The 12,477-nt window shown below is 38.1% G+C and overlaps 1 protein-coding gene across 2 annotated transcripts in view; it reads right to left on the bottom strand.

Annotated features, from left to right (window-relative positions):
• RELN (reelin) overlaps positions 1–12,477 on the bottom strand; it is a 296,224-nt gene that overhangs the window by 83,322 nt on the left and 200,425 nt on the right. For both annotated transcript variants that reach the window (XM_074827840.1, XM_074827841.1), the window contains exons 20-22: positions 11,807–12,043; positions 5,848–6,040; positions 3,113–3,225 (exon numbers count right to left, since the gene is read on the bottom strand). In XM_074827840.1, coding sequence (XP_074683941.1) covers positions 3,113–3,225; positions 5,848–6,040; positions 11,807–12,043 — 543 coding nt within the window. The remainder of the gene's footprint in view (positions 1–3,112; positions 3,226–5,847; positions 6,041–11,806; positions 12,044–12,477) is intronic.

Below are 12,477 nucleotides of genomic sequence, written 5' to 3'. Positions count from 1 at the left end.
CAGCTGCATTCTCAGTGATGAAATACTGGTTTTCTGGACAGTCACCATTTGGACACCTATTCAAATGGGAAGTGCAGTATAGGGGAGTTATGAAAGCATTTTATTACAAGCAAAATAAACCTCCCTAGTTCCTCATATTTCTACTCAGTTTGGTTTGGGTGTTTTGTTTTGGGTTTTTTGATGCTACTGGAAGACAATCTGGCTTTCTGATGACATTATATCCAAATCAGGTTGATGTCAAATAAAAGTCACTGGTTTTGCATGACATTTTACATAAGCACAAGGAAATCATGTCCCAAATGTATTGTGAGTGAAATGATGTTCTTTCTGTTATAAAAATTTTCAGATATGCGAGTTGAATAAAATCATTGTCTTCTCTCCTGATATTAAAAACCCTAACGATCTAATGCAAATTTGTAGCTGATAAAATTCTATTTGCTACCTTCTGAGTTACCATAATTACATTTACCCAATTATCCTGAAACTCTCATTCAGTCATTAGGTGTTGATTTGTTTACGAAGTCAGCAACTGACAGCTGCTTGTATCTCATTAAGGCCTGTTCATATGTAAATGCCTCCCATAAAACTGAAATTAATTTTCATCAGTGTTAGAAATGTTCAATTCAAGTACAATACAATTTCAGCAACCAGGTGCATACATTTCATTTCTCCAATACAAGTCTCACTGTTGCAGCAGATTTCCTAACATCCCAAATTTTGGATAACACAGAGACCTTGTAAACTAATGCTTGCCAGATGCAGAACATCTACAGATGTACAGAAATACCAGCACGCCCAGAAAGTTTTACAAGAGAAATAGGTGCTGTTAAGAGCAACTTTCCAGCTGCATGAGCACAGTACCACAGCCTGATGCTACCTACACACCCAGGGTGCAAACCCTCAGCAAAGAGCTGTGCATGCAGGGGTAAAAGCTCTGGCCATCATAGCGTGGCTGCGCAGGGGTGTGAGGGCATGTCATGGGCCAGAGCAAGGCTAATGAGACTTCAAGCCCTGGTCCTGAGTCCTCGTTTAGGTGGTTTGTTTCCCTGAGCAGTAAGCACAGGGCAGGCTGTGTATTTGGCAGCTCTTGTTGTGTTGGGCTGAGCCAGAAGGAGGGTCCCAAGTGCCCCCTTCCCCTCACCCCAGTTTTGGGAAGGTGGAAGACCTGGCTCTTCCCTCTGCACTGTTCTTCCTGGTCATCACTAAGTTTTTGCCCGTGGGTGGTTGTTGCAACAGAGTGTGGGTGGGGAAGGGAGAGGAGAGGGAGGGAGGGCATCCTGAAGAAGAGCCCTACAGAGCATATTCTCTACCAGGCCCCTGGGATGATGGTCTCTGTGTGGCCAGGCTGGCAGAGGAGCTCTGCACATCAATTATTCACCAGTAATCCCCAGGTTTGTAAAGGCAGAAGCTTGCCCTCTGTTAGTAAAGTGCTTTAAAAATGCAAAAAAATCCCCTCCCAATCTCAACCCAAAGGAGTGACCGAGCCCTTGGTCTACTCCTTGACAGTGAAAAAGAGGGAAAAAACAGGGAAAGTGGCTGAAATGCATCTGGTGTGCTGGATTGGTTTTGGTGGGGAACAAGCAGCCATCCTTCCTCTTCACCCCAGTTACGCCATAGCACAACACAGTCATACTGAAAATGTGTTTTATGAAGAGCAAAGTAATGTTCAGTGGTAATTTGTACCTTAATTACAAACAAAACTCTGCTAACAGACAGGAATCCCTTCAGATAAAAGATAGACTGTGAAATATTTATGATTTGTGCGCAGCATAAAACAGGAACCGGGCTATTATTTCATCATAATTTCTCCCCATAGTCTTCTAAATTAAAATGGAATTATTTGTTTCTGTCACCTCATATGCTGAGGAAAATTACTATATCCTGAAGAAAAAAAGGCCCACAACATTGGTATTATCATCAACTATACAGTGTATAATAATAACTTTGAGTACGGTATATATCTTATAAATGAATTTAAAAATAACAGCCTACTTTAGAGTATAACCTACAAAATTGCAGATACTTTTTAAACTCCTAACTGCCTATGTGAGCCACAGATTTTACAGCTGGTGGCACATAAAGCATGTAAGATTTAGTACTTTATAATCTAACTGCAAAGCAGTTGTTCATAGATTTACTTGTGCCATTTGGTATTATCCGACCTGATATGTTCTAAAGATTCAATATTTGCCCCTGATGTTTTGCCTGGAAATAGGAAATTCTGAATATTGGCTGTGCAGTAAAAATGGCCAGTGTGTTGAAAGAAGATATCATTGTGGGGTGTTGATATAAATAGGTTGTGGTGAGGCCAGGGAGAGTGCAGAAAAATGATGAAGGACAGGGAAATACAATGATAACTTAATCTGAGCATGCTCTCATTGCAATTGCTGTGATGGATTCAGGTCAGACATAAGCAAAGTGTAACTCTAATTGGAATAATTTAATTCTCAAATGAAGGAAGCCTTGAAGATTATTGAGATTTATGACAACTTTTTATTTGTATGTTATTATAAAGTTTTAAAAATAAATAATGGAGGAAATCAGCTGTTAAATAAATAAAAATGTTAGAGCAGGCAAAATAAGTTTGATTACAATAAGCTGAATAGGGTAGGGCTTTCTGATAATTTTTGTTGCTGTTTCTTGCAGAAGAGAATGTTATTTTTGAAGATATGCTATAAAAAGAATCAAGAGGTAAAAAATTCCCAGAAATGAATCATTGTTTATACAAGGCTTTGCTCTGAAGATGTAAACAATAAGGAATGTGCAAAATAAAAATTAACAATCCAAATAAAGCCTTCCTCCAGTGGGGCATTTACAGACAAGTGCCACTATTTTTGAAAAGGTTTGAACTGTATTAAAAACAATCCTAAACAATAGTTTCTGGTGACTTCACCAATGTTTCACTCTCTAATTATGTAAGGAAGGCATTTTATGTTAAATACCTGCAACAGGGTCAATGCTGGTACCCTGGCACCCACTGGGTTGAATATGATCTACAGAATACTTGATCTTTGTCATAGCAATTTAAAAGTAGATTAACTATCTTCACCCACAACCCCCACCCACCCACCCCACCCCCCAAAAAAATTAAAAAGAAGAAATAAATGCTCACCAAGTCTTCTGTGGTAAAAGGACGGTGATTCTCCTCCACTGAGTAAATTCGCTGGAGTGGTAGATACTTGCTGATGTAAACTCCTGACAGCTCGGCATACTGGGAAGACATTCCTTGGAGTAAAACATTTCAAAACCAGATTTAATGTTGATAAACAATTAGAAACAGCAAGGGTTAAACATTCACAGAACCAGGAGCTTGCCTGGGTCCAGGTGTTGGAGTGGAAGACCCAGAAGCAGAAAAATCCTGGCATGATGTAGAGAAATTTCTCAGAAAACTAACAGTAGTACATTTAAGGATAGGAGAAAGCCACATGACTCATTTAAAGTGTTTAGCATTAATGACTAGTAATGGTTTGTCTTCCTCCATGAGGATGTCTAGCTCTTTTTTTTTACTATTCTCACCCCAGAATGTAGCGCTGTCTATGAAGTCTACAAGTCCACTACGGAATAAGTCTATGAAAGTGACTTCCAGACCATTCTCCCAGTCATTTTAGAGACCTACTTGAAAGCCCTTGCCTGGGGATGCTGGCTCCCCCCACTCCCTCCATCTGCAGTGGGGAGCAGCAGTAGGAACAGACAGAGCCACAACCATGGTCTACTGAAGTTGCCTTCAGAGGCCCTTACCATGCTCTGCAGCTGTAATACCTTTGACACCTACATTAAGTGGTGTAAGCTCCCCCTTTCTGCTTCTATGATTCTTACTGCATTTAACTCAGATTAGTAGAGAGGCCTGTTCCTCAAATTTTCTTCTTTTCAGAAAATCTGATCATTATAATGTCTTTTTTATATTAAATATAAATGAAGTCCATTATCCAAGCCTCTTACTGTTTTCTAGACCTGCCTTCACAGGTTACTCCATTTTTCTGCATTATTCCATTCATTTATTTATGTATTGCCAGAACAGAACTCGAAACTTCTGTGCTATGGTTTTGATGAGGTATTAATAAAGTGCTTCAATGTTATCACCAGCCTGTGTGTACCTTTTCTAGCTACCCATTCAGAGAGTCCCTTCTGCCACTACTGCCACAGCACAGCTCCTCCTGACCATCCCCACCTCTCCAAGAGTCTCTCATTGTTCGCTGCTGTGCTCATCCCCTGTGGGGTGTCAGGCAAGAGGGGGACCTTTGGGGCACACACCTGCCTATGCAAGTAGCCTACTTTGACTGCTCTGAAACTGATAATAAAGCACTGATTCTCTACAGTATTTGAAGCAATTAAGAATATTTATATAGTTAAATTATATAGTAATAGTTATATATTAAATATGAAGAAGGGCAGAATATATTATTTTACAGAAAAATTTATTGCTCAAATATCTTAGAGCACTAAATGGAGATCTGAGAGCTTATTCTGCTTTGGTTTTTTTTCAGCACATTTTCTAAAGGCTTAGTTTCCTTCCCAGCAATTTTCAATCATTTTTCGTTGATTCATCTCCCCTAAAAGATCTTACAAAACAGGATCTGATCAGTGCTTGCAAAGCAAACAAAACTTTCAAACATTTTAATTAATTAGTGTTTTGTGTATTTGCCAGATTACATCCTTGAAATATACTACAAATAGCCTTCTCTATTACTCTTTTATCACAGCAACATGAGTGCTGTGAGAAATTTACTTGGCTGCAAGTTCTTTTCTCTGAACTCAGCTCCACTGAGAGAGGAAAGAAGCACTAAAATCTGAAGGCAACTGATCTTCCATTGATGGCAAGGACAAACCCCAAACACCAACCACTAGGAACTATTCTTGGACACCATGATGTTGCCTGGAAGGTATAAAAGACATGAACACCGTTTGAAATACAATTCCTCTGAATTCTGTTTAAGGTAAGAAAGCATTACTTGGATTTGCAGTTCAAAAATTCAGTTGTTGCCATTTCTCTACTCTGCCCACCAAAGTAAACGTGGTGAAATACAACAGGGCAAAAGGTAACAGGACAATGCTTTCATTGCTCATAGAAGATGTGGGACTAAACGTTTAAATCTCTCCGTGAACCTACAGAGCAGGCAGTGAAAAGATACCAGGACAAGTTCCCTGACAGCCTCTGAACCTACTTAGAGGCAGCCAAAGGACCTTGGTTAGTTCACCCTGAGGCCAGGGAAAGTCCAGCTTGCCATCTAAGAGCGAAAACAAAAGCACAAATTATGGCCAAATGCACTATTCGCATTTGTGCTGAGACAGGGCTGAGTCACATGGGGAAATAGCAGCCAACACTGCTATTTGCACTTCTAGCAGAGACAGGGAAACAGCCGGTCATTATGGCCCTGGACTGTGTTTGAACCAGGGATGGGGGATGAAAGGCTCTACATTACAATCCCCTGAAGGCATACGCTTTCCATTTATGAAATGGCTGCGCACAAGGTCAGAAAGAATTTCTATCCATTTAAATTCCAGGAAACAGTAGATGCATTTTGCTTTGAAAAAGAAAGCAATAGCACAGGAAAGATCTCAGCCATTACTCTGTAGCTCTCTGTAACTGTGACCCAGTTCTTTTCTCAGCCTTGGTCCATCCCTGTCACAATTTTGTGTTTCAGGCTCTCAGATACCTTTCTTCCACATATCACGAAGAACAGTGGAAATACTTCTATTAGTTATTTTGACTGATTCCAACTGAGAATTTCTTTATAGAAAGGGGAATGAGGAAAACATCTTCCTTTGTTCAGTGCCACAGGTATATTTCAGATAATCTTTGTATAAGCAGAGCTTATGGAAGACAAAGGTCCTCTCTGCCAGCCTCACCTCCTGAACAAGATGCCACGTGAGGCCATGGTTGGTGGAGTAGTCCAGTTTCACCTGGTTGTCCATATGGGGAGTAAACGCCTGACCACAGCCCATCACCAAGTTGAACTGTATCATATATGAAGCTCCGATCTGCATAGATTGGGTCTCCACATAGCGCATGCTAGAAGCTAACTTCGAATCTCCTGTAAAACTGAGAGATGTAAGGAAAGAATCAGGATCCATCCACAAAATAATTCAGAAGGGAACATTATGAATGGTTCTGGGTTAAAGACAGTGATGCTTCTTTCTTTGTTCTGCTGATTGGCACATGGGATGAGACCACACACAGGAGTATCTTTTTGTTGGTACTTCTGCAAATTACCAGGAAGACCTTGATGTATCCCAGAGTGGGAAACACTGAATTATTCTGTTAGTTCTTACTATATGCTCTTTGTATTAAGGATCAAGTTAGGATCAAGCAAAGGATAATGTACAGAAAAAACAACATAAAGAAAGTTCATTCCCCAGGAGTGTCCATTGCCTAAGGTCATATCACAGTAACAGCTGTAATTTCATTCAAACATTGGACAGTAAAGATACACTACATTTAGTTTAAAATATTCTTATTACATAGACTTTTCATTCCATTGATTTTCAAGTGATTCTATATGCAATGCATTCACTGACTTTTGACTGTGTTTCAGAATTAATATCACCTATCTTCAGCTTCTTTTCTGCAGGAAGTACTGATATAAGAGGTATATTATCCAGTGGGTTGGATAAGATAATTTTGTCAGTAGTAATGTTTGGAACACATGAAGCCTTATATACGATACAAGGTATCCAGTTATCACATATATGGTACACAATCTATAGTTTGAAATTACAAGGTTTTTTCAGTTTAAATGCAGGGTTTTCTTCTATGCACTATTCAAAAGGAAAAAAAAAAATTGAATGCAAGAGAGGTATAAGGACAAAGTAATAACAACTTAAACTTTCAATCCTGCACACTAGCCTTCAAAACAGAATGTTTTTAAGTAAGTTCAAATAGAATGAAAATTGCCTTCCTCTCCTTAGTTTGAGTTGTTTAGTTAGTGTCTTCAGAAGTACTCTGGTCCTTTCAGCTTCAACATTTTCTACAACTGTTCTTAAATGTAAAAAATTTAGGATAGGGATTGCATCTTTTTAAAGAAAATCACTGCAAATCATCATGCAAAAATAAAAATCTGCCTTCGGTACAGTGGTGATGAAGAGAATAATCTAGTTCAAGTTTGCCCTTATGGTAGAGTAAGTTACACTTTATCATCTTAAATAAGAAATCCTAATCTTTCAATACCATACAGTAAAAGATATTAACTTCTACCCCTGTAAAATTCAAGGTCATGACAAAGTCAGTGTAAGGACTAGGAATACAAGTCAGCGCTACTTAACACTCTTTTAAACTAATTCACTGACCCATACTGTTTTCTACAGTGTCCTTTCCACAGAGAGCAGTTATGCCATAAATGTCAGCATCCTACCTTAAAGCTTTGAAAGAAATTACTGAAAACTGACATTAGTTTTGTCATTATCAAATTCCTGTTACTTGGCACAAGCTAAGATCCAGGCTTCTTTTTACTCTCTGACCTTGCACTGTGTGACTTCATTTCCTAAAGAATGATACAACTTATGGCACCATATGAAACTACCCAGTCTACATCGATCAGCACCACAAACCAGCTGTGGATGGACATTCCCTCCACTTCTGGGGAGCTGCCATGGACAACTGGACCAGAAGGCAGTAAGTTGCCTTGGAAAACTGTATGTCAACTCTTTGCTCTTTCAGTCAGGGTTGTCAGTGTTTTTCTTCTCACTGAAAAGGATAATTTTAAGTTGAGCAGAGGATACAATGTACACTTATCAGTGGCTTCATTGTTAGAACTGAATGCATCTCAGAAGAATTTGTTTGGATAATGCCTGAATTTATTTTTCTTTCAAACTTTATCTTGCACTTTTCAAAATGATAAAAACCTGCAAATTTAAAAGTTAAAGCTGACTTGGTCTGACAGTTTTAATTTCCACAATGCCGCTCGAAATTTCATGGCTGATGTGGGAAATTAAAGTTTTACTGAAGTCCTCTTGGGAAATCTGTGCCAGTACAACCAGCCTCTTCAGGTATCAGTCATCCATGTGCAGTGTAATCAGCTGAAAGTTATACATAGCAATGCTTTGGAAAATTATTTGGCATTGCACACATAAACCTGGGCACAATATATTACAGTTACCTAAAGCTCATCTGAACAAAGATGTTGAAACTAAACAGTTTCATGAACATCTGCCCAGAAGCTGTCTTCCCCAAAGTGATGGAAGACAAGTGAATGACTGGTTCTCAGCATAGGTGCAAAGAATTAAATGTTTCATTTTGTCTTTGTCTCCACAAAAATTCCCTCTATTCAATATTGCTGGTGTAAAACTAGAAAAAGAAATCTTAAACTCTAATCTTTTTTACTGGTGGCATTCAGGTCATGATTAAAACATTTCAAGTTTAGTATTTATTTTCATTTAATAACTTAGCCACTGGATATTGTACACAGTACATTAAGTAAGCATTATTTTAAAGTCAAAACAGCTCTTTAAAATGGATATTAAAGAAATGTGACAAAGGAAGCTAGTGATGAGATGAAGACAATCTGTGATGCTCCATAAGAAGCTCTTTTAAGGGGAGGAAATCACATTATAGGTTCACAAAGTCCTTTATCATCCACAAATTGCCTCCAGCTGAACAACGGTAGCATTAAAGGTGGGGGCTCCACCTTACTTGCCACTTCTTTGCTTTCCAACTCTCCCGTGTATGTGGTTAGGGGTATGCTCTTCTGCTGGAATACCAAATGTTTTCTTTGTTCTGGGAGTTATGCATCTGGAATACGTTTCCAGATTTTACAAAAGACAGAGGAATGTCCCTGGCATAACAATAATTAACTAAAAAATCTTCAGAAATGAGAATGCAGAGGCTATATTTTTGTATAGATATGTAGCTGTGAGTTGGTTTCTAGTGCGTATATAATTAGACCTGCGGAGGCGCAGGAACACAATACCCATAGGTGCCCTCAGAACAATTGCTCTCCCTCCAAGCACTGCCAACTAATTGGTACTTCTGGGAATGATATCACAGCCAATGTCAGCCAATCTGTGCTGCTCCAAATTGCTCTGGGATCCCCAGAGTTACTGTGTTTTCAAGGCCAGTACTTTCAGGAATACTGAAAAGCCACACGGATGCAGCTGGTTTTGTAAAGCTGCATTGACCAAGAATATTAATGTGGTGGCCAAACACCCACGCCAGCCCCAGCTTTGCTCCCATCAAAGGCAGAAGACATTTATGTCTTTTTACGTCACACCGTACCTACTTTGCTAAGTAATTCCTGAATGTATTAATATATTTTAATTAAGTCGATTACCTGAAAAACACTTTCTGCATGTTACAGAGTAATAATTAATCTAAAAGACAAAACATTTTATAAGCACAGGTAAACTATCAAGCTGACGTAGGGCAATGGTATTACGTTGCTCCATAGGACAGTTCATTATGAGCTAGATTTACAGTCTTCCCACAGGCTGTTCCAGGGACAGTGGGACACGCTATTGTCTGTTACATTGAGTTAAATCATAATGTTGTAATCTGATTGAAGACAGTTTATTTATATAACACTATTTTATTTGTGTCCAGATGAATATTTAAAAAAAAAAAAAAAAGAGTAAGTGTTAGCATCCTTATCAATACTTAAATGCATTTCAGCAAGTGTCTGTAAATAGTCTGTAACACTCCAGAGGCATTTGGGTCAAAACCTTGCCTGCGTATGATGACTTTGGAGAAGTGATGAATTAACGTACATCATCAAACATTTCATTTTAAAAGTGTTCTGGAGTCCTTTCAGTATACTCAATACACTTGCAGTAATAAAGTCTAAGAACCAATCTGAAACCAAATGATGATTAGAATCAAATAAAGTGACTGTTCCAGGTGTATATATTATGAAACACCCAAAAATCACCTTTGCTCAAAACATATGTATATAAACAAACCCCTCTTCTCTAAATGGAGCCCGATATTGAATAGAAAAACCTCCTTCTTCAACAAAAATAAGAATCCCCCTCCTCAGTTTTCCCCAATTTTAAGGATAAATATTTCAGATTTATAGATTCTGAGGCAGAAACAGAGGCCTAATAGAGAATTAGAGGCAATTCAGTGAAAATGGGCCTGGGGATGACACCCTGTAAAATGATTTATAGCATATTTACCATAGTTCTACTAATGAAAAAGCAGTTGTCAGTCTTTTCTCAAGAGGATAGTGTCAGTGCTACTGCAAACTCTGCTTACAGGAAGTCATGAGTTAGAAAATGAGAACCAAATGGACTCACAGCTGGGAAAAGCCAACAATAATTAATTTAACTAGCAGCCATTTGTACAGATTTTGTGTAAGTTTAAAAATTTCCCTTGAGAGAAACAAGGTCAGTGAAGGATAGAGTTCATGTCTTCCAGTGATAATGAAAGATACTTATACATAAATAGTAAGGAAATATTGCAAAGGCTTTGATTCTTTGTTTGATGCATGGAAGTTCAACATTTCCACTATGACTGAGCACTACAAATCCTAGCCAATATATGGGATGGAGAATTTAGCCTGGCGTTTATTATTTTGATTCAGATTTAGAGTCATAGGATGAAAACAGAGGAACCGCTGCTATTTTAAATAACCTACCCCCTTCCCCACGATAAACTGGTCTTATAACAACAGAGGGAAAACAATGTCATTAAAGGGCTTTCATTCCAACTCTTTGATGAAGAAGATGCAAACAGTTTGAGCCCTAACATGTTGTTTCATTTTAATGAGCAGCGAGTACCTTTCTTGTCCTTATTAAAGTGGTTAATGGTGCTTCTACTGCCTCATTATCACCGGTAGAACACATTCAGTGTTGTTCCTACTGCTAAGCCAACTCCTTTTAGTTTGACAGATGATCAGAAAGTCAAATCAGATTGTTCAGAGATACTTGTTAATAAAATTCCAACAGTGTTTCTCTGAGTGTCCATGGGGACTCTAAAATTATTTATATTTTCTTGAGATTTTCTATAATTACTGTGATTGTACTTTCTCCAAATATATATATCTATGCCAATTAAAGCTATACTGGGTTTCTATGTTGCTCAGACTAGCATGAAACTGTTATTTGGTTTTAATCAAAACATAGAGATTAAATTGAACTTCCCTTGTATTAATTCCAAATGGTACACTTATGTACTCCAGAATTTAATTTTTGTGAAGCAGGTTAACATTTTACTGAAAAAGCTTATTTTTACACAGTCTGAACAGAATTTTCTTTTTCTTTTTTTTCACTTCTTTTTCTTTTCTTGCCTTTTTTTTGCTTCGAGGCAGGTGATGTTTTCTTGCTTTTGTTTTAAATACACCACACATTTTAGGCATAATTGCAATATGTCACAATGCTGATCACAGTGTAAATGACTAAATGGATATTATATCAGACAAAATAACTACAAATGACTAAGGTCATTCTACCAACATTCTGCTGCCTTTCCTTTTTTGGAGTGTAATCTAATGTCTATGTAAACAGATTTGAGCACCATTTACTAAATATTCAGAGTCTGTATTAAAAGATTATTTCATAACCCATATTAACCTGACTGGATTTCAAGTTAAGATTATGAAAATTTTCTAAATTGTTTCTATTAAGATATTCTTTAAATATTTTGTGGGGAAAGAATGCTACATTCACGGTTCCATCAAACACAAATTTCTGTGCAATGGGGTGTAAAAACGTTCTGCTAATTGCAATTAGATTAGCAACTGTATTTTTGTACATAATGTGAGGATGAGACACAATCATTCTGAATAGCTGCCAGAAAGACTCATTTGTACTTGGTTCTTAGCAGGATGAATAGACAAAGAAAACAAAAGTAGAGCAGAAATGAATATGTGTTTCTCACCAAAGAGTCCAGTCATGTCCACAGTAGGGCTGAACATTCCCCAGGTAGAATCCCAGAGACTGTGTGACTTCAACTAGGTTGGTGAAGTCCAGACTGATGCTGTTGAAAAGCACGGAGGTCATGATGATTTCATCGATTGCCCACACATCTTCTCCTTGAGAAGAGTGATATGGTTGCCACCATCTGAACTGAATGCCAATTTGTCTTGCATCTTCAGGCAGCTCCACTGAAATTATTCTGGAAAACAAAACAAAATTATTTTTGAAAGCTTTGCTGTTTGTAATAATTCCATGGGGATGTATTTTATGGTTATTTTTTCTTAATGACCCTAAAAATCAGGCGTTAAATTCAGCCCATAAATACCTTAGCATCTACTGGTATAGCTTCTAGCAGTGACAGGGACAGGGCAATCATTAGTTGTCTTGGTAGTCAACGTATTTCTTGAAAGACAGCCATGTGCAAAAGCCAGAAAAAAGAGTTTCCACCAATTTTGTAAATTTTGCTGCTACTCTGGAGCTCTCTGTAAATTTAAAGGTGCTCTTCTTGCCAGAAGAAACCTGAATGCCCTCTATTTGAAGGCCAGGAGCTTAGACTGGCAAAGGGATGATCAGCTGACAAGGACTTACGAATTCCAGCTCCATTTTCTCAGACTCAGTGGATTTTATACTGAT

The sequence above is a fragment of the Strix aluco genome, chromosome 5 (genome assembly GCF_031877795.1).
Source record: "Strix aluco isolate bStrAlu1 chromosome 5, bStrAlu1.hap1, whole genome shotgun sequence".
NCBI lineage: Eukaryota > Metazoa > Chordata > Aves > Strigiformes > Strigidae > Strix > Strix aluco.
The sequence above is the reverse complement of the archived record's forward strand: the minus strand, read 5'-3'. Positions and strand labels throughout refer to the sequence as shown.